The sequence below is a fragment of the Strix aluco genome, chromosome 4, assembly GCF_031877795.1.
Source record: "Strix aluco isolate bStrAlu1 chromosome 4, bStrAlu1.hap1, whole genome shotgun sequence".
In the NCBI taxonomy this organism is placed as follows: domain Eukaryota; kingdom Metazoa; phylum Chordata; class Aves; order Strigiformes; family Strigidae; genus Strix; species Strix aluco.
The window spans coordinates 56,081,372-56,104,462 of record NC_133934.1 but is presented as its reverse complement, the minus strand read 5'-3'; the positions used below and the strand labels follow the sequence as shown (position 1 = coordinate 56,104,462).

Below are 23,091 nucleotides of genomic sequence, written 5' to 3'. Positions count from 1 at the left end.
AATATTCAACAGATTTTCAATTAAAAAAATAAACAGAAGTTGAATGAGCAGAATGAGATTACTGAACATTTAGAAACAACTGAGACCCTGACCATGAGGAATGAATTCACTTTTACTCCACAAGAAGTCTATTTCCACAGCAGTAGCTTTTCTCATTTTTAAATACACAAGCTATATGTACATGAGCAGTGGTTTTTAGAAACACAAAACCCAGGTGAAATAAGAGAACACTGGCAAAAAAAATTGTGGCAAAGACTGTAAGTTGTCACTGAAGATGTGGTTGATGCAAGTATCTCTACCTTGTTGTCCCCATTCTGCAGCAGAGCCTTAAGAGAAGAGATCATCTTTTATGCCCTGAATGTTGGGAAAAAAAAGAAATAAACCCTGGTTGTAGTGAAGACAATACAATTTTTTTCTTTATTTTCAGTAGTGTTCAGAGTTTTCTTTCGCTGTGTTCAAGGGATGGTAGTGCAGTGAGTATTGTGAGTATTTTGGTTACAGATGCAATGTATCTTTATTTGTCTCTGAAATAGAGCCCTAATAAATAGTCATATCAGTAGTGTGAATGCAGCTATGTGTGTAAAAAGGTACATGGTTTCCATTGGGATAGTTATTCCATTTCAGAAAGCTGTACCTGTACTAGATACTATGATGATATAATTTTATTTCGATGCAATTTTTGTATTTAAGTGAGGTATGTGTTAGTTACAAAGTGAAGGAGCTATGCCAGTATACTGTTCCACAGCTCACAGAGCATCAGTGGAGACTGATTAGCAATACGTGGCTCAACTTACCCTTTTGAGTATGAATTACCTTGCATTTATTCACATTTAATTTCATCTGCTGGGGGAGTACCCAATGCCATCAGTCATTTAGAGGGAGAGGTTCATCTTTTGTTACCCATACAAAGCCATGCAGCCAACAGAGCGAGCAGCATCTCTTTCTTCCTGGCATGATCAGTGCAAGAACATCCAGAAGTGAGTGTGCTGAGTTACAGGTGTTGCTGTGGTTGCAATCTAGGGGCAAGAGAGTAATGATTTTTCAAAGTTCCTTGTTTTGAGCACATAACTTGAGGTGCATGCAAGAAGTCTGGGGCTTTTGATTTTCCTTTTCAGGAGGTGCTAAGATGTCGAATTGTGCAAAGGCTCAAATTCAGCATGAAACAGTGGAGTTAAATCCCCAGTCCATTTTGAAAATATGTGCCTTTAGCTTACACAGGGCTTAACTGCACAGACCTTTTCTTTCCTAATGCTGAGGCTGCCAGAGCCTCAGTAGGAAAATAGCTTGACTATAGGAGCTGGGAGGTAGGCAGATTACCTCTTTGTTTTGAACTTAACGTATCTGCAATTTCAACAGCTGAAAGACAGTAAGCAAATAAGCAGGGATGCACTTGGAGGACTAGCATTTAGGAGATGTAACTTCTTTTTTTTTTTTGATAGTATGAAATGAGACAGGCCAAAAATACATTAAGAGATGTCTAGATCACAAGGTTGTTGCTGTACCTTTGACACAGATTTACAGCAGAGCTGATGTGTAGTATATTCTTGATGACAAAGTTGGAGGAAAAAAAAAGTGATTTTAAAATTTTGCTATTGGGAAGCAATATTACCAAATGATGATTGAAGATTGTACACTCAGATTTTCAACAAGGGCAAATTATGATAAATTGTTTGACTTCAGTAAGAATTACGATATGCAAAGAGTTAGAAAAAAATAAAAACAGAATGTTTGCTCATAATATGTTGTTTGGACATAAGTTTTTGTATGTAAGTGACTGTGTAAGTTGAAAAGCCATGAAAAATTGTCACCCTCATATTTGTTGTTTAGTTTGCATGGGGAAAAAAAAAATCTGCTAATTAGTTCTTGTTTACTGCTATGATTTTAAATCACTGGACTACTGAGCAGAAAGGGGAGAAAATTAAAGGAATTATCTGAACAAAATAAGCCTTTGATATGGTACCACTGAAAAAACACAAAATGTGAATGGTGGGCTTACATTATTTAAATGGTGGCAGGGAAACAGAACTTTCTGGACTGCATTGATTCTATGTTATCTTCTCGGTCTGGTTCTCATGAGTGCTTCAAAGGAAGCATAGAAAAAAGAAAAAATAAATCTGTGATAAGCAAATGTAGAGAGATCTACCCGTAAGCAAGTACCAAATGCCAAAAAGATAAAACTTTCAGCTTTCCTTATCTTCCTTGGATGATATTTTAAGTACCTAGTGATCATTTCAATCTTGCCAAGGCTTTATGAAAATGAAAAACTTCATCAGGGAAATGTAAACCATTCTTTTTTTTTTTTTTTTTAATTTTTTTTTTAATAAAGCACTTCATCTAAGCACTAATCATTGTGCTTTTCTAAATTATAAGGTGCTTTGGCAAGATTAGAAGCTCTCAGGTAACTTCGATACAACTTTAAAAGCAGGAACCTTTCTTGCGTAGATGGAGGTGTCACTTTAAACTTCCTGTCTCAGAAAATTTACATCAAATTTTTGCGTTAGCCAGTAAGGTCAAAGAAGTGGAAGGTTCTGGGAATTCTTGGAGGAATGAAGAAGCCGTCATTAAAGAGACTGAGAATAGTGCTGGTGATGCAGAGAAGTGCAGGCTTCCTTCCCCATCGAAGTGAAATCCTCAAACCCAAGTCTGCTGGAGTTTGCACAGAGGGAGAAGACTTTCCCCAGGCACACCCTTTGTGGTTGTTTTGGGCCACAGCAGATAATTCCTGTGACCTAACACCGTAATTGGATGCTAGATTACGTCAGCACAATCTACCTGGTGTTTTGACATCTCTTCTGGCTTCCTGCAGTGGCAATAGCACGTGGGAGGCAGAAGAGGTGGTGTGAGCTGGGAGGCCTTCCATGTGTTTCCAAGGGGGAGAATTAATTTTGCAAGTCCTGGAGGATGCTGCCTGTACTTTCTGCTCTTTTTACCTGGCTCTAAACCCTCTGAGTAGAAGAACAAAAATTATGGAGTGCAGGCAGAGCATCAGATGTTTACATGTAATAAATTCAAGACAAAGAGTAGTAGTATAAAACCCCTGCTGCTATGTAATTATCTATGGATAGCATGAAGTTTAACACAAACATAAAAATGTTGCATCCTTTTTCCTTTTTTTTTTTTTTTTTTTAAGATGAGGACTGTGTAGCAAATGAGCAGAAATCAAAATGTTGAGCCATGATTAATATCTTTCTGTTTATGATGACATTCTTAATTGTAGAAGGGAGTTCATACTGTACAAATTTAGAGACATTACATTGAAAACATGCTGATTTTCCTCTAAGCAGAAACTGTGGTTAGGAGTACATTCTGCATTTCCAATCTATTGATTATCAAGATAAATAAATTTTTGTCAACAGAATGAAGGGGAGTGTTAAGAGGTAGTTGCAAATGAAGGTGGGGGGAGGTTTGACACCTTTGGTTTCTCGTGCAACAGTTCTGCAGTTCATGGATATTTAAGGAAGGAGGGGTTGGAGGAGAAATTGTTCAGACCATTTTCTAGCTCATGTCTTTTGAGAGGCTGTTGTGGTCTGTACAGCATTCTTGCAGATGGTGGGCTCATCTCCTGGGATCAATGTGTCTTATTTTCATCAGCTTCCTTGGAGCTGTGAGTTTGTCAGCCAGATACCTGAGCAGGGTCATCCTGCACAAATCTTCCATAAAGATTGCAAGTTTACTCATTTTTCAAGAGTCTCATAATGCTTTGGTATCATTGCTGTGTCAGTTTTGTTTTCAAAACAACTATTTTAATTGGATGGTTTTGAGAGATCTGAGCAGAGATTAGCCTCCCCAACTCTTGGTTTTTTATCTTTAAAAACGTGTCTAGAAAAAATGTAATCTCAAATAGAAATCTTCTGGAAAGATAAAAGGCTTTAAAAAAGCTTTGTAGTAACTTCATTTAATGGAAGAGCTTTGTGGGGTTTTTTTCTCAGTTGTTTGTACAGAGCAATGTTAAGTGAAAAATGAACAAGCGTTCATGTAAAAACTGTGTAATACTGGAAGCTGAGGTATTTCCTGAAGTGTGGATGAAATTGTTCTAGGGCAACTTTTTCTTAAGCCAGGAAATGTGGATCTTCTGGTGAAATTGCTTCCACAGCAGGTTTCTGCATAATCTGCCAGGTAGAGAGTACGTGCTTAATTTTGGGGATGTACAGCAATTACTTCTTGATAGCTGGGGCCACTGAAGGCAATGCATGGCTGAGCAGGGAGATGCCACTTAGCAAAAGTGTAAAACTTTATCAGAATATACTGATACTAGTTTCAGGCAGTCCAGCTCGAAGTGCCAAGAAATGCTTGCATGTAATGTATGAAGAGTGAAGTTAGCCTGTTGAAAATAAATGTTTCACACAGAATACTTTTTGTTCTGTTAGGTTTTTTTGGGTGGAGGGGAACATAAGTGGTTGAATTACATCATTAATTATGAATTATATTTTTCTTTTTTATTTCTGATTCACAGTGTGTGCTGTACTTGTGGGCCTTGAAAATCCTTTACCCCAAAACACTGTTTTTACTTCGTGGGAACCATGAATGTAGACATTTAACAGAGTATTTCACATTTAAGCAAGAATGTAAGTCTACCTTAACCTTTCTCCTGTTAACTTCCTTTTCAACAACTTGATTTATTATTTTGTGAGTATTTGAACTGGTTTGCCATCAGTAATTTTAAATGTACTTTTCATGTTGGCTATCATTAATTTTACATTGTAATTACTGTTCCCTGAGAGGGCAGTTGCCCTGCAGGGGCTGGAGAGGCTGTCTCAGTGGTGGAGAAAGGAAGGGGTTAGTTACCCTCTGCAGTGGGTAGTGACCCACTATACATACAAACCCAGGGGTGTTGTCACTTGATGCTGCAGGTATCCAGACACTTCAGCTTGCCAGCCTGGCCTGGGAAGCAGCCCAGGGCTACGGTGGGGCCATCTAGGCCTGGATGCTCTTGGTAAATCCATGCTGCTGATGATTTTTGCAGCCTGTTTGCTGCCCCACGCAGCAGCCTGGCAGTGAAAACCTGCCAGCATGTCAGCTCTGGCACCTCTGCGACAGGTCCCTGATAGCTAGTGGAGGAGGTGGCATCTCACTGGGTCTCATCTGCAGCAGGAGAAAAATGCAAGGAATTTTTATGTTGGGTTTTTTTTCCTTTAAGTATAGCATTTTCACATTTACCTTGTAAGTAGGCTTAAACTTTTTGGTATGCTCTTTTTATAGGAATTCCTTTCTGTGTTGCAAGAAAGGATACAATGACACATGAAAACTCATTAGATGTAGACCTTCACCTTCACAATGAAGCTTTTTTTTTCTGTGGCACTGTAAGCTGAAGCTATTGCCATAAGTCTGTGTCCCCTTTTTAGCATCGGGGATAAAGGAAATGTTAATTGGCTCAAAGGCTTCATGGTTTACTGAGTTTAATATGCATATTGGTAAATTAACATTTCGGCTTCATTGTATCATGTCGTTCATTTCATAATGGCATTTCTGTAGATAATTAATTATAAGGGACTGGGCTAAAGTTCTGATTACTTCATAGACAGTATCTTGAGTCATAACGTAATAAATGATAACCATTCAGCAGACTTTTTGAGGTTTGCTATATCGACTTCATGGCAGACTAAAATGCTATATTAAATTGTTTGTTTACAGATTTTTAGAAAAAAATAATAAACTTGGCAGAACTTTTATTAGTTTCACCTCAGAATCTGAAGAATTTTTCCAGCAGCAAATAACAATAATCCTAAAGAATTTTTCGCATGAGGCAAGCTTTGGAATAGTCCTCAGTGCAAGAGAGAGCAGTGAGAGCAAAATTGAGAGCAGCACCCTAATTCCTTTTTTTCTCTTAAATATTGATGGCATTTTCTGATACCATATTAATCTTTAAAAGGTAAAATCAAATATTCAGAACGCGTATATGATGCCTGCATGGATGCCTTCGACTGCCTTCCCTTGGCTGCTCTGATGAACCAACAATTCCTGTGTGTACATGGTGGCTTGTCTCCAGAGATCAACACTTTAGATGACATCAGAAAAGTAAGTCTGATTAATGCTCAGGTCTAATAAGTGAACAGTTAATTGCCAGCAACTAAAACTTGAATCCTTTCTTGCTGTCATTCATTTGTGTAAGGTGCCTGTATGTCATTTTGACATTCATGTTGACATTATTACCTTTTAAAGCTCTTTCTGAATAGAACATAAAAGGAATTGCTGCAATTAGTCGTATTTTATTGAAGTGAGAAAATCACCTGCATCCAGTATAGCAAAAAATTTATAATTTTTGTGTTCTTAAAAAAATGTTAGGTATGTAAGTATTTAGGTGCAAATGAATCCATGGCGTTGATTTAAGTATTATCTACTAGCACAATGTAAGCACACCATCTGATGACTCCTTGCGCCTTCTTAGGCATTCTGCACTTTCTTGGAGAAGGGATAAAAATAGCTCTAGAAAAACCTCACAATATTTAAAACATGTAATAGAAAAGTGTAGTATGATTGCAATGAATATAGTCAAAACAACATTATTATTTTAAAAAGAGTCAAAAGCTTCATTCTCAGTAGGTCCTGCCACATTTTTAATAGTACTGCACTTGAGTGCCTAGCAAATTGTCTAAGCGAGGCTTAGTAAATTGATGCTTGTGTGGTACTCTTGAGTTTTGAGAAGTTCCTTGTAAATCTCATGAAAGTTCAGAGAACAGTGTCAAACAGTTTCTTCACGTAATCCAGTGTTTTTGCATGTTACCAAGGATTACTTTTTTTCGGGTGTTTTATAAGAGAGATCTCAGTTGGTATTTCTAAAAGGAGATATTTAATCTGTTCATTCTTAGTGTATCCAGCAGAAAAGATTTTCTTCTTGCTTGCAGTTTGAGACTTGCAAACATGGATATGTACTTCTGAGCTTTAAAGTTACTAAAAGATAAATTATATTCTGAGGTTAATTTGTAGTCTACTAAGAAATTAATATGGTTTAAAAAAAAAAAAAAAAAAAAACAACAAAAAAAACCCCAAACTTGAGCCAGTAATTACATGTTTTGGTTTAAAAGCAATTAGATTAAGATATTAACTGCACTTCTAAAAATCACTGAATGTAAAGTTTTGTTTCTAAGGTAAAGGTTCACTGTCTCATTAAGCAAAAATATTCTCTGCCTGAAAATTAGCTGGCTTTGCAACAATATAATGGCAGAGTAAAGCTGTTTAGTTCTCAGATTCTAGATTAGGGTCATTAACATCTTCACTTTTCCCCCCTCCCACTAGCAGGTTTATTCATCTTTGGCAATCAGCAGGAATTGGCTTTGCATATTTATGAATTGTTATTTAATTCAAATGAATTATAGTTACAAAAGCAAGAATTGGTAGAGGGCTGCAATAAGTTAGAAGTGTATGTATGCTATGAATATTTCATGACAAGGACGCAAAGGTAAAATTGTAGAGGTCTCTTATTAAAACTTTTTCCAACACTCAGTTAAACATATAAACCCACTTCTTTTTTTGGGAGGGAAAAAAGGTATGTTAGGTATGCTACTAAAACATTACTTGATCGAAAAAAGGTATGTTAGGTATGCTACTAAAACATTACTTGATCTTTCTGGTCAGATTAGAGAATGTTTCGGACTGCAAGCCTGATTCATATGCCCATCTTAACAAGGAGTGTTTTTATATTAAAGCATTCTTGAAGAGGAATACTGATTTTTTTATATTTCCCTATTTTGCTGTACTTTGTCTTATTTGCAGTATGATTCTATATAATTTGAATTTTTTAATACCAATAGGTAGAGAGAGAAGTTTTTAGCATCTTAATCAGGGTTAAGGTTGAGAGAGCAACAAGAATGTCATGGCAAGATGCTGTAATGCAGAGATGTTGTCTTGGTATTTAAATACAATTTTTTGTGAAAATGTATTTAAATCAAAATGGGAACTTGCTTTGAAATAACTATTGTATTTTTTTCTTGAGGTGCCTCATATAAATCAAGTGCCATGATGTTTGAAAAATCATGAAATACAGAAATACCATCATCTCTTGTCAGCTGAAATGCTTTCAAAAAACAGTAGAAAAAGGAAAAAAAATGCACACAAAAATTCACATAGAATGGGAATCCACTTAATTTTTGGTTATATCACTTCCTTCTCTTTGTCAGTATCAGCGAGGAGTGTTCTACTGTTATTCAAAATCCAGTGCTTTAAAGCTGAGAGCAACCCAAAGCTGAAAAATAGATTGCTTTGGGTCTTTGCCAACCCATGGAATGAAAAATAATAACTTTGCTTCAGTGTTTCTGTGATACATAGTTGAAAGAAGTTAGTATTTCTTTGTCTCCTATTTTTCTTAGTTAGATCGATTCAAGGAACCACCTGCATATGGACCTATGTGCGACATCCTGTGGTCAGACCCATTGGAGGACTTTGGAAACGAGAAGACTCAGGAACACTTTACACACAACACAGTCAGGGGGTGCTCGTACTTCTACAGGTGACTCTTACTACTTTGAATGGGTTTCTGTATGTGATCTTGTTCTCATTTTGCAGTATAAATGTTTGCTTGAAGTTTGTGGCACTACTTTAGATAATTAGGCCCTTTTTTCTTCAGGCTTACCTTGTTTTCAGGTAAATTCATGTTTGGCTTATTTGTATCTAGCTTTTACCCACAACTGGGAAACCCTTAAATGACTTAGTTTTATTCACTAAAGCCTGTGTATTTTGCTTATTTCTGTTCTTGTAAGTTAGGAAATGAATGTATCACTTTTAAAAAGGGGTAGGTAACTACATTTCTAGTTTGAAAATTAGAACTTAATTTTGAATGAAAGATGCCAGCATTGGAAAACATACTACCGATTGCGCTGCAGGGTAAATAAAAATTGTGATTTCCCCCACACAGGTACCTTTTTTTTCTCTCAGTTTGATAAAACTCTTATGTTTGGGAATAGTTCTTCCAAAGAAATTCAAGATTTGAACAGCATTGGTTAAATGGGACTTGCTGAGAGCTGAAATGCAGACAAGTGCCTGTAACATGCTTGCAGAAACATGTATGGACTTAAATGCAAAGACATAAAGTTGTAATTAATCTTTGAAATTATTTCTTTCTATTGATGTTTGTTAGTAAAACATAACTGTGAGAGTATTCCTGAAAAAAGTAATATTAATGGGGATAGAAGGACATCTAAAGCAAATCTGTGGGTTTGTGACTATTTAAAGAAAACTTTCTTCTCTGTTTCTTTTCTGCTAAGTGGTAATTGTCCTTTAACCATAGGGTGTTCTCTCTCTCTGTGTGTCTCTCTCCCCTGTACATTAAAGGAATGGATTTCCTTGGGTGCTGGGGGATGACCCACTGTCCCCTCTTTGGCAATGCACAGGGAGACCAAAGCAAGCAATGAACGGTTCCCTTTTCTCAGTTCTGCCTTTTGCTGTTTCCAGTGGTAGGTGACTTGGTTTGTAGACCAAGTCCTGTGGTCACCAGGCAGAAGATAGCCTGTTAGGTTTGCTTGTGATGAAGAACCTCTCAAGCACTACTTCCATTCTCTCTTCATCATAGGACGGGCCTGTGTTACCTCATGAACAGCAGTGATGATTACATTGTACCTTCCTCTGACAGTGTGGCGATTTGGGCTTGCTTTTTTTTTTTTGGTTACGGTAGTTAAGAACAACTTACAAGGACACCAGAGTAATAAAACTGACAGGGGAGGAGGTTAAGTGGCAAAATGAGCAATTTATCCAGTGAAATCTTAATTAAGAGGAATGTGAAGGTGTGATTGAAATGTTAAGATGTTGTTGAACCTTCTGGAGGGAGCAGTTCTACTTCAGCCCATGCTAGCAACACACAAGTCTAAGTTTTCCCAACAAGCTCAGCAAAGTGAGTAATCCAGCTCTTCTAGTTATCTTAAAAATCTCACCTTGAACATAGATGACCTGTAGCTGTTCAGTAACATGTCGAAAGTAAAGGGCTCAGTGTTGGGACCATTTCTGTTCAACATCTTTATTGATGATCTTGATAAGGACATACAGTGTATCATCAGTAAGTTCACAGATAACACCAAGTTAAGCAGGAGTGTCGATCTGCATGAAGATAGGGAGGCACTACAGAGAGACTTGGATAGATTGGATCGATGGGCCAACGTCAAGGGGATGAGCTTCAACAAGGCCAAATGCCAGGTCCTGCACTTGGGACACAACAACCCCATGCATCACTACAGGCTTGGGGAGGTGTGGCTGGAGAGCTGTCTGGAAGAGAAGGATCTGGGGGTTCTAACTGACCAGCAGCTGAACATGAGCCAGCAGTGTGCCCAGGTGGCCAAGAAAGCCAACGGCATCCTGGCTTGTATTAGAAATAGTGTGACCAGCAGAAATAGGGAGGTGATAGTCCCCCTGTACTCTGCACTGGTGAGGCCACACCTTGAGTATTGTGTCCAGTTTTGGGCACCTCAATACGAGAGAGATATCGAGGTGCTGGAGCGAGTGAAGAGGAGGGCAATGAAGCTGGTGAAGGGCCTGGAGAATAAATCCTGTGAGGAGCAATTGAAGGAGCTGGGACTGTTTATTTTGAGGAAGAGGAGGCTGAGGGGAGACCTCATCACTCTCTACAACTACCTGAAAGGACATTGTAGAGAGGTTGGTGCTGGTCTCTTCTCACAGGTAATTAGTGACAGAACAAGAGGGAATGGCTTTAAACTCCAACAGGGGAGGTTCAGACTGGACATTAGGAAAAAATTTTTCACAGAAAGAGTGGTCAGACAGTGGAATAGGCTGCCCAGGGAGGTGGTGGAGTCACCATCCCTGGATGTGTTTAAGGGTTGTTTAGATGAGATGTTGGGGCATATGGTGTAGAGGAGAACTTTGTAGGGTGGGGCTGATGGTTGGACTCTATGATCCCAAGGGTCTTTTCCAACCTGAATGATTCTATGATTCTAAATCAATCAAATCAAATCCACCAGTAATCAGGAGACACAGCCACTAGAATCAACCTCCTTGTTGGTAATATTAGCAGGAAGGTAACAGATGGTTTGACTTTAGTTTTCCTAGTCCTTTGTTTGAGCTGTAATTTCTGCAGTGTGGGGATGGGCTGAGGACAAAGCGGTTTGCACTGCAGCCTGGGCTGCCGGCACACACCTTTCATGGGCAAGTAATACCGCTGCCTTCAGATCGATAACATCTGGAAGGTGCTCAATAAATATGTTTGGTCTCATTATGAATGAAGGTGTCAAACTGTTGCAAACAATTGATCTGTGCAGAAATGGGCTTATGATGGAGGGCTAAAATCATTCCTCTTCCTCTCAGCAGCACCAAACGCTGCAGCATGCCTGGGACTCCCAGGCACTGCAAACAGTGAGTAATAGCAGTTTCCCCTCATGAACCTCTCTTATAAAAGTGAAAAGCCTTGCAAACATGCAATGTACTCAGATACAGGGCTTATTATATACTGGAACAACTAGATTTTAGGCTTTCTTTTTCCCAGGTCACTGTTTTACCATAAAATTTCCCTAAAATATATATGTTTCCTCTTGAAAATATATCAGATCTAGTCTGTGTCCTGATTCATATTCAGAAAAATATGTATTTCAGGAAAAATGGAAATATTTGGAGGATACCTAATTGTCAGGTCGTGTGAAGGACATGTAACTGCTTAATAACACGAGCAGATGACTAGGTTGGGGTCACATTATCTGAGATTACATAAGGGCAAGTGTTACTCTTAAAAGAAGCACCTAGTTGCTCTGTATGGTCACTAATTACTTACCTAATGATAACCCCTGGCAAAAAAAGTATCCATTGGTGTGCAATGTCTAATTTTGCTTGCCTTTTCTAGTTACTGCCTGAGAAAAGGTCCTAATTTCCCTAAACAGCCAGCTCATCTGGTAAAGGAAGGACTGAATTATGCAGTCCTCCTTCAAGAATGTCTGTTGATAGGATGGACTTTGTTTATTCTTCAGTGAATAAAACTTCTCAGTTTCTTCAGTCATTTCCAGAAAGGTAGCAGTGGGCATTTTAATGGAAGGTAAGAAAGGTAGCAGAAAATAAGTGTAATAACTTTCATTTTATCAGACATGTTTATTATAATGGCAAGTTTCAAGTCACTTTTCTCTGATTTAAAGTTATTTCCTGTAACAAAATGCTATGAGGAAAATAATAGTAATGTGGCTTTCTAACTGTGTACATGCAACATGTTAACAGGACTTTCCAGCTCAGTAGTATAAAAAATCTTCAAGAAATTCCTTTTTTGTAAGAGTTTTTGACACTGTTATGGCTAGCACTGTAAAATGTCAGATCTTGAAGCCACAGGCCTAACCTGTCATTTAGAGATGTAAAGAATAGTCAGCTTAATTTTCAAGGGTGCTAAGAGTCAGTGCTTAATGTATGCCTTTTGCATTCATCAGCATTTCACAGAGTGGATTGTCAAAATTTATGGATCCTTGGAAATAGCAATAGTACAATGCTACAGTGCAAAGTAACTGAAATTTAAGTAATTCTTGGAACTTTATTAAAGTTCTCTACCTTAAAGTGAACAAAGAGCAAGAGTGATGAGATTTCATTTCTCCTTTCTGAAATTTAATGTTGTATGTCCTTCGCGGTCATGGTCATGTTTGATGCAATTTAATGAAAAAGTAGAAATAATTAATGGAGTACTAGTTGTGTAAATTGTTTTTTAATTATGAGTTGAGTGAAGCTTTTCTCTCATCCTTACCCAAAATAACATCATATTCAGGGAAAGTTATCAATAAGAGGAATGAATTTGTCCCTGAGTGATCTCTCCCCTGCCCGCCCCCCCCCCCCCCCCCCCCCCAATGTTTCAGCTGATCCAGCTAGTAAAGAAGTTTTCCTCTTTTTTTTATCAGATTATCTGGTTTTGCCTTGAATTTATTTAGTGAATATTTATTTGCACTTAGCTAGTTGTACTAATCTTGCCAATGACCTACTGCATTTATTTCATGGACTAGTGGTACAGTAACTCTCAGAGATTTCTGTAAGAAATGTATCTGACTTGGCAAGATATACTGCTACTTACCATCTTGAAAATTACTTCTTTCAGTCATCGCAAAGCTCGAAAAAGTCATATGGACTTTTATTCCTCTCTGAAAATAATGGCTGTCTCTCTGTAAGTTAATACTAAGCAGGTTTAGGCAATTGTTGAGGTGTGGGGAAAACTCTCTCCTTTCTAAGCCACACTAGGATGGGGAATGTCATCATTCCCATAAGATTTACTGGGTGGGTGAAGAATTAAAATGTTCTTTCATCGCATTGACACAAAGTTACTATGAGCATGCATGGTCCTAACTGTGAAAAATTGCACTTGGATCCGCGCCCAGTTAGTTTCATTTCCTTTGTGTCAAAGCTATGGTAAATAACATCAGGAGTTTGGTTCCACCACTGAGTTAAGTAGCAGTGTCTTAGCCTATATAAAGTATATCCAGGGCTTCCTATCAGGGGTAAGCACGTGTGCAAGCTTAACACTCACGTTCTGGGATCATTTATTTGTGAGACTTGGATAATTACTGACTGTTAACAAGAGCATGAGTGTGTCATGAGCCTCGCCAAAGTCAATGGATGGCCTCAGAAGTAGAGCAGATACTTGGAAGTTTTCTACAGGCATGGTGCACCAGCCTCTTGGGGTTTCTTAGTGAGTTTAATATCAGTTCTTAAGGCATGTTGGGCTTTATAAAGCTGTTTGGCTGTTGACTACATTGTTATATTTTTCAAAAACAACAAAAAAACAAAGGCAGAATTGGTTTGCAGTGGCAGGAGTGACTAGCATTGCAGACTGCTCGAAGAACTTCATTTGCTAGCCTTGGATAGCAGTGAAATGATTCGGCCTTACAGATATTCTGGGCTAGAATAATAATTTTGGCCCTGCCAGCACATCATTTCAGTGGTTTACTTTACATGCATGTTAAGTTTGTGAGTATGCAAGGACTAGAGAAGTGTCTGCTAAAAGATTTTGAAGACTGTAGTGTGTTCCACCTCAGGGTGTGAGGCACAGTTGTATGAATTTTATTTTTTTCTTTTTCAGTAGCAGCATTTTAAACAGATTCTTTTGCCCACTTTTCCACTCTTCCTTCCCCCAGCCCAGAAGCTTTTTTGCTGCCCTCACATTATCTGCCCAGCTGTACTGGTAGAATTGCTTGTGTGCTCCATCAGACCTGGGAACACATCCAATTTTAAAAGAATGACTCTGCAAAAAAGATATGTGTTTATTCGTTCTAATACCATGCAGTTCCCTGCTTCTCTTCGCAGTGCAGCTCTGCAGACAGCACAGCTTAGGGCAAGAAAAAGCAGGTGGGAAGAGATGTGCTGGGAGCTGCCTAGGACAGCAGAACAGCAAAAGCATTTGCCTCTGCCCTTTGGAGACTGTTGTGTGAGGCCAATATGCTTTGCTGAAAACCTGTTTTTATATGTGCATGTAATCTTAGAGATGCTGTTGGGCTAAATTTGAATGTCCTCTTTTAAAGAAGCATTCATGCCTCTGCTTTAATGGTATGATGAAGGATATGAAAAAATTAGATTAAACCATCCAGTTTTTCCAGTTATTGGTGGAAGAGCAATTAGAAAACATCTGCCATTTTGGTTCATGTTAGCAAAGTATTGCTTCTCTTCCAGAACTGTGTAGATGTAATCAGTGATCAGGCAAAAGAGACCTCAGAAGTGGTAAACTGCATGAGGCATTTTAATGAAAAAAGGATGCCGAAGTAGGGAATATCACATACTCCATGGAGAATAACATCTCTGTAGCTTAGCAGTGGGGTATTTTGTTTTCTCCGTGAGTCATGGCTCTTCTGTGATTCAGCATGACACATGAAGCGCAGGCAGAAGGCTGGGTCATTCTGGAAAAGCCTGCTGTGTGGGGGGGTTTCTGTTTGTTTGTTTTCCCTCTTGGCCAACTGCTTTATTTCTGGCTCCACTGAATTACAGTCTGGGTTCTGCAAAACAGGGCAAGGAGGAGAGTGTTTCTGGAAGGGTAGCTAGTAAGGAATTTGATTACAAGATGATAATTTTCATTAGAAAGATTAGAAAAAAATTTCCAAGCAGAGGCCTTTTCTGTAAAAGCTTGTTTCTGATAACCTTTGCCATAATCTCTGTTTTATTGGCATTTTGCAGGATTTACTGCTGTTTACCTGGAGGGGATGTATTTTTGTGTTGAAGAATATTGTTTAATATGAAACTACATTTGGACAGGAGCAAACTGATGTTATGAAAGTGCTGTGAATTAAAGCCCTGTATTTATTGTCACAACTGGTATAGTGTATGTAATAGCTGTGTACATTGAAAACTTTGCTTCTCCCCAGCCCCCGGTTCAACAAGTAGCTGAAGAAAAATGCCTGAGAGTTGCTTTGCCTTTTTCGAAATAAAATATCTAGTTAGCCTGCTCATGGGTTGTAGTGGTCTAGGTAATATGAGTGCTTGCTCATTACAGATGCAGTGCTATTCACTTAGGAGAAAAGATGTCAGCCAGATTTTGTGTGTGTGTGCACAGAGCAGTATGTGGCATCTCTGCCTTTCTAGGTGTGTGCCCTGTAGAATCAGCCAAATTCTGCTAGTAGAAGTCTATTTTCCATGGATTTATGAAGAATAAGATAATTAAGAATAAAAAAAACCCCACTTCTGTACTTTGAAATGGAAAGAACCACCTATCATGTCTATTTAGGAGCATTTTTTACCACTTCATTATATCTTCTTTAAAAGCAGTACTTAACACTGGGTGAAAAGAATACTATGGAAAAAAAAAGTAATAGGCTAGACATTTTGAGCAGCTGCACTGATAATGAACATAATCAACTGTCTATCAGATTTTTCATTATAGACCCCAGTTTTCAGAAGTTAATGTAAAAATTTCTAAACAAAATGTACCATAAGTCTACATTTAGTCACAATTAATTATGAAAAGAAATGTATGCAAATTAGTTCTCATTTGCCAGTGGTTTGAATGGCAGCCTGTCAGCATTTGAGATCACTGCAGTTGCCAAAACGATACCCCACGTAATTTGGGAATTGAAATTATTTTATAATGGCAATCTTTTTAGACAATTCCAAATACCAAACCTGCAACTGAGAATATATGCTAGATGGGTTAAATCCAAATATACCATTCTACTGGGTTTGTAGCCTCTAGCTGCAAATGACATTTCAGCTTCAAAATATCCAGGAATGTTGGAAGCCAGAACTAGTGATTCTCTTGAATAAACTGAAGGAAGCTGATGCATTAGCTTTTGCATTATTTTTTTTTCATAAATTTTCATCTCTTTCATGCATGAAGTTAGAAACTGATGGGGCTGTTAAGTGATTACAAGGGCGCCCTGAAGGTGGTCCCTGAAATCATGGCTGGGACAGCAGGTCTTTTGTATAATGTTTAATTGAGATTTTTTTTTTTTTTTTTACTTGCCTCGGTGTGTTTAGCAACAGCTTTTACTTAAGCATTTTGCATAACAGTGTTACTGTATAACTGCATCTTGCCCCTAAGGTATTGCAGAACAGTCTGCTCTTGCCAGCGTCTTTGAGAATATGTACAGTCCTGTAACATAATACCTGTATGTGAGTTATGCTTGGAGATTCAGAGGCTCTGTAGTCTTGTTTGTGTTATTTACAGGCACACTGCGAGCCCATCGTACTGCAGAACCAGCACAGAAGTGATCATGGAGATGCCTTAGTGTCTTCCCCAACACCTTGTATTTCCTTCTTTAAGCCTTTTTGGCTGTTGTATTACTTGAACTGTGGGAGAGTTGAATTGCTAGTGGAAAATAAACATGGTGAATGGATGTTAATGCAGGGTCTATTTTTCTTTTTCTACGGCCATCAGGTGACATTTCAGAGCTGCTATGTGAGGTTTACACCTTTTGCTACCAGTTCTGATTTTTTTTGATTGTTGCTCTCCAACTTGTCCAGCAATGAGAACAGGGAATTATAACATCTGCATGTCACATCCTGGGCCTCAAATCCAGGAAAATCTGTGTCCCGGTCCCGGTCTCAGGTCAGATGTTGCTCAGGGGCAGGCTGCACTTGGAAGGTTGCCCAAATCTCCACCCATGCCAGCCTGCCTCTCCACCACATCGGCTTTGGAGCTGGTCAGACTCAGTCAGACAAAGGGGCGCAGGAGAGTAACAACTCAAACTCGGGTGCCTGGCCAGCTTGTCTTGCTGCTGATGTGCAGGCAACCTCAACTAAATTCAGATAGTGACAGGAGGTAGTAACACTTGGTTTCTCCCCAGGTTTAATGTTTTAAATGCACCTCCTTTAAGCTGCTAGCGAGAACGGAGCCAATACCATGCTGCATCCTTGCCAGTGAGCAACGTTAAATTCAGAAGTGCCTTTCAGACAGTCACGGAACTCCAGGGGTGGGTGAGGCCACCTGCTACCTTGCAGGGGCGCCCACTTCCTACCCTGATGAAAGGTCATGAAATACAAAGCAGTCAGCTGAATGATTGCTTGGTTTCAAGGGTGGGAAATAAATCTGGATGAGGCAAAACAAATTGTACACAACTGGCCTGAAGAGGGAGAAAAGGGGAGAGCTCTCAGTGTCATCTGAATAAAGACTCTTTCCCACCCCTTAGATATTTTTAAGTGGCCTGGTAAGGTTTTGCCAAATCTGTGAAGTCTTTTTTATTCCAACACCACTTCTCCTTTACTCTCTTGCATGCATGTTCTTTGTTCTGTTTTGCTCTTGCTACAGTTGACCTTTGACAGGGGAAGCCAGGAAGTTTTGGCTTTCTTGGGTTCTGTATTAAATTACTAATGACACGAGAGGAGAGGGTTTGCTTCCTGTCTTGAAGTGATAGGTGGCCATCATGCTTGTTATCCTTCAGTACAGGCATGGAGAGTCATCAGTGGTTTAAAAGCAAGAAGAAAACAGTCATTACAGGAAAAACAAAAGTTATTTTTGAAAGAAACAAAATGGAGTAATTTTAAGTTCTATAACACTTATTTAAGTATCATTTTAAGTAGCTTTTCTCTGAAAACTTAATATTTCACACATGTGCTGTCAAAACTGCATTCAGGTTATGCTGTTTTGTTTTTCTTGTATGTGATTTCCATGTGTTTAGTGTCTTTAAACAGCAAGAATGGTTTTCATGGTGCTGAGGTTGTAAGAAAGGGCTCCTCCATTCTCCATGAAAGCAACATCGTCCACGTGCAGTGAAAAATATGATAGAGATTCCTCTATTGCCATTTTCACCTAATGATTCTGTTTTCACTCATACAGCAGAACATGTCTTGGAAAGATGTATTCAATGGGCACATTTTTGGGGTTTCAGAAGTCATAGAACTTATTTTAAATTGCCAAGGGGAAAGATAATTCTTGTTTATCAAGGAGATGAAGTTCAGATGATGAAACGTCTCTAGTTTGGAGATTGATTTGACTTTCTTCGTTCTGTCTTTCTCCCTCTCTTTCTGCACATCACCTTATTATCTGGTGTCCATAAGCAGCCTGTGCATACTGTAGTTAGTGGGCGAGGAGGTTTTCTGTTGCAAGCAACCATTGTATCACATTTTTCTTTTTCAGAGTACATTGAATCTTAAAGTATAATCAAATAAATTACTTTCTTTCTGACAAGCAATAGGGAGATTGTTATGTAATGAATTGCAACTTTCCAGAGTTCCTCTCCACGCAGTTATGGGTGGGATTAAAAAAAGTGCTGCTGCTAGTGTTGTCTCTACTGAAATCTGCCTGCAGAGCAGGGGCTGATTTCATGAATGATGCATGTTGGATGAAACATTTTTTGAAAAGCTAAATGTGGTGCTTCTGATAATGTCATAACAGGTGTTATTATTTTCTTCCAACAGTTACCCTGCTGTATGTGAATTCCTACAGCACAATAACTTGTTATCTATACTCCGAGCTCATGAAGCCCAGGATGCTGGGTAAGTATCTGTGAAGAGGGGGCACTAATAATGAATAATGGCTTACCATTGTCAAACAGAGCAAGGAAAGAAAGAACAACTGGGTAAAAATGAACTGAAAAACTGAAAATTAAGTTGCAAGAGCTATCACTTTTTATTAATGCTATAAATACATACACTGGCATTAGAAAGTCTTTTACAAGATTATTACTGAATTACAGGACTTAATGAATCCTCATTATATCCCACTTACTTAGCCTTTGTGATTTTAAGTGGCATAAAATGGCTAAAAGTTATTTGAATGCCAAACTTGGGTTGGAAAACAAATTCAGGTCAGAAAAAGAAGTTTTGCAAATGTGCCTGAGACTTCTGACACACTGATTGCCATAATACTTGGGAAGTGATTTGGCTCATGAAGGCCAGAACTGTCACCTTTTAAGTCTTTCACACCTATCTGAAACTTCTGGGCCTACTCGTTTATCAAGAAGAATAAACTTATGGAACTCAATAGCCAAAAATTATTTCATTCAGGAGTATTATTAATGAATTCAAAGAGTTTATTAAGACACTGTGTGCAAAAACAATCCAGACCAAGCACCAAGTGGTGTTGATGGTTCCCTCATGAAACTATTGCCAGTGTAAAGATAGAATTTTTTTTATGTCACTTCAAAAAATTATTAAAAATTATCTATTCATTGAAATGTACCATACTTGTGAGATTTTAATGAAGGATTGGTATCTGAATAAATAACTTTGCATATCTTGCATAAATTATTAATGTGTTTATTTGGAGGTAGAAACTTTATCCAACCTGAATAGTAATAAAAGATAAAGTAGCAAGATTGTAGGGATGAGGTCGATATTTGCTATGCATATAAAAAGCTATTCTGCATGTTTGAATTATCACATACTTAAAAACGTCAATGCAATTAAAAGCAAGCTATTACTCTGCCAAAAATAACTGGCATGCAATACCCAAGGGTAAGAAAATTTCATTTTTGTAGTATTGCTTTCTAATAAAGGGTGAAAAATAAAATTTTGTAGAAGGCATTGTATTGAAACTATACAATTATTTCAGTGCAACCATTGTGGATGATTGCCAGTTTCTTGTAGCTGAAGACTGAAGAGCAGTATTTGGTGTTACTTGTGTTTTAGTAAGACAAAAGTACAGTGTGGCTGGTTTGCTTCCAATCACTTACAGGTTTAATGCTTGATTGATTATATGTTGGTCCAATAAGCCTTTTATTTTTCATAAGGTAATGAAAACTTGCAAGCATTAAACTGGCTAATAGACTGGATGAGATTAGACACAGCACTGAAAATATTGGACCCCTTGTTTCCCATCCCCTTCGTATACTTTCCGTCTCCCCTGGCCTTGCTGTCACTTGCATGCCCAGAGAGGGCAGGCAGCTGCAGGGTCATGGAGGATATGCACTCCTCTTCTGAAGGCAGTACCGTGCCCCTCCAAGGCAGATGGTGGTGCTCACCTTCACCCACAGTCCCACAGAGGGAAAGTCTGGGAATGTCCTGGGGTGCACACGCATAGAGGCCACCTGGCTCCAGGGATGGGTACTGAGCAAATTTGTAATAAAAACCACCTCTGGCTTACTAAATTTCAGGCAAAGAGCTTTCAAACATGGTGTGGATCCCTGGCCATCCCAAATTGATATAATGAATAAGCCTAAGCTTGCAGGAGATCTTTTTTTCCATGGCTTTAAAAAGCCCATATGCACGTTTTTCTGTCTTGACATTTGTAAACAGTCAGTGCAGTAATGTAGTAGGTATTTTTGCGCTATATTTGGTCAGTGACAAATATACATACAACACTGGACAACAATTAGTATCTTGTCTTTCCTTCTAGGTATCGTATGTACAGGAAAAGCCAAACAACAGGCTTCCCTTCACTAATCACAATTTTTTCAGCACCAAACTATCTAGATGTATACAATAACAAAGGTAAGAATTTAATTCCTGTTAATATACAGTAGACTGTACTTCTCTTTACTCAAATATATTATTGGTTTTTTTTCACTCTTTTCTCTATATATCAGTTCATGCCCATTTTTTCCCTCTATTTATTAGTTCATGCCCATTCTGTTTATTGCATAATACAAATCTAATTAAATTTATTACAGGCAGATGTATGCTAGTGAACATAACTGTAGATTCTAATATGCCTTAGGATATTTTGTATTTTGACTACAAGTTATTAAGTGTTACACAGGAAGCAAAACTGAGAACAGCTCTATTTAACTAAAAGTAGTATATTAAGAAATGCTGTGTGTGAGATGTTCAGAGCCCAGTGTTCCTTATAATTAATTATTTGTCCCTTTGCTCCTTTCCAATAAAATTAATGGAGAGTGTATATGCAAACACTCTAGCCAGCTAACAAACTTTGGCAGATCATCAGTGGATAAAGCATGGGATAGATATTGACCGAGTTCCTCTATGTTTTTGTTTTTTCAATCACTTGAAAACCATTAAGTAGGAAATATCATCAGCTAAAAAAAAAAAAGGTTTCTGCACAAATAAGCAGTCCGTGGTCACTCTGTAAAGATTCCACTGAATACAAGTGTTTGCAGCTTCTCTGAGTTTCTTAGCTTATTACATGCCCTGAAATCTCCTCTAATGAACTGGGAAAAAAAAATCATGTTTCTAAAAATAAAGCATTCTAATAAACCTGTCCTCCTATATCTTGAAAGGAGCAGTAATGTTTGCTTTCTCCTGTTCACTTAAAGCTAAAGTTATTTGTGTTCCTCTGTGAGCAAAGCAAAATAATATTTTTCTCAGTGATGTTCTTGAAAGGTAGCTCCATTGCAAAGAGATCAATCTTTCTTGAGAAAAAATATTTTTAATTTGGATGCTTGCCTGCAAAGGAAGTAAGCACTTTTAATTTTTTTTTGAACTTGCAAAAGAAGGCTTCTTCAGGCATTATTTTGTATTATAAAAGTTATAATCTAAAAGCTGTTATGCCATGAACTGTGTGCAAGGGGAGGAAACACTTCACTGTTAGGTAATGGGGTTTGTACACTTTGGTGTTCTCAATGTGCATGTTAACTTGTGGAGAAAATAATAAAAGCATTCTGCAAAAAATGTGCAAGCAGAACTGTCAGTAGCTACTTCTCTAAAAGTAAATAATACAGGGACTCTGCTAACAACCCAAAAAGCACAGGATGAAACAAGGAATGTGTTAATTTTCTTGGCAGCATTATTGCTGGTGGTGGGAAAAGTGCGTTTACTCTCTGGGTTGGCTGCTTTGGGTAGAAGGCAAACCGATGACAGGTCTGTAGAAGCGAGGTGGCAGAAAGTGTTCACCTTTTGTTTCTTAATGCATGGTGACATTTCTGTGCACATGAAGGCAACGGGTGAACAATGTGAGTCTTTTGTCATGAAGGCAAATGTTAAATGTAAAGCAGTGATTTATAATATTCAAAATCTGGAATTTGAAAACACAGTTTGGGTGGTGAAGAGAAGTGCCTCTCTATTATCTCTGTTTCAGAAGATAGGGTCATTTCCCTTGTTCCAGGATACTGTGCTGTGGTAGGCAGGTCTTAAAACTGGTGGAAAGCCTTTTCTGGTGAAGGGCTGTAGGCCAGCTGCTGAGGGGTGCTGGTTATCTGCAGTCACAGCTGAAGTTTGCGTGCAGTGCAGGTGATGTCTGCTCAATGTTTGCTCTGAGTGAGCGCAGACAGATCAGCAGTGGGTCCGAGATCAGCACCAGTGTGCCACTCTTTAATGTATGACTTGTTGTAAATTTAGAGGCTGACCTTTAGCAGCTTTGTAATGAATTTCTGTTGGGTTTAACTGCCTCCTTTTCTCTCATTAGAAGTTTTGACGCATTATTTCATGTGACTGATTGCACTGGCTCTTGGCATTTAAAGTACATCATGCATAGTTTTTCATGCTGCATTGCTCATGCATCTTCATCTGCATAGCGTTTGGGTGCTTGCTTCCCTCTTCAAGAAAGAAAAACACCATCATCCTCAATCAGTCCAAAACATGGCTACTTGTTGGCTTCCTTGATTTGCAGCAAATGAGTTAACTAAGAACACCGAGCTTCTGACTGACTGACTGATTTCAGGAGGTGAAGGAAGGCTTTTCCATCCGGAGGTGTTACAGGGCAGTTGCTCTAGCTGACTCATTGTGTACTGGTGCAGAACCTGATTGATTTTTACCGATCATTTAGGGGTTTGGTTACTATCAGCCCTTGGAAAAGGAGTTACTCTCCTACTAATAAGTGTCTTCCTTTTTAGTACGCGTTCTTAGTATGCTTCTGGTTGTCACTTAGCTAATAAAGTCACCTTA

General features: G+C 38.4%; 1 protein-coding gene across 2 annotated transcripts in view; it reads left to right on the top strand.

Moving 5' to 3' along the window:
* The window catches only part of PPP3CA (protein phosphatase 3 catalytic subunit alpha), a 203,573-nt gene that overhangs the window by 149,430 nt on the left and 31,052 nt on the right, over positions 1 to 23,091 (top strand). For both annotated transcript variants that reach the window (XM_074823175.1, XM_074823176.1), the window contains exons 4-8: positions 4,454 to 4,565; positions 5,870 to 6,015; positions 8,304 to 8,443; positions 18,730 to 18,807; positions 20,648 to 20,742. In XM_074823175.1, the coding sequence (XP_074679276.1) occupies positions 4,454 to 4,565; positions 5,870 to 6,015; positions 8,304 to 8,443; positions 18,730 to 18,807; positions 20,648 to 20,742 (571 nt within the window). The remainder of the gene's footprint in view (positions 1 to 4,453; positions 4,566 to 5,869; positions 6,016 to 8,303; positions 8,444 to 18,729; positions 18,808 to 20,647; positions 20,743 to 23,091) is intronic.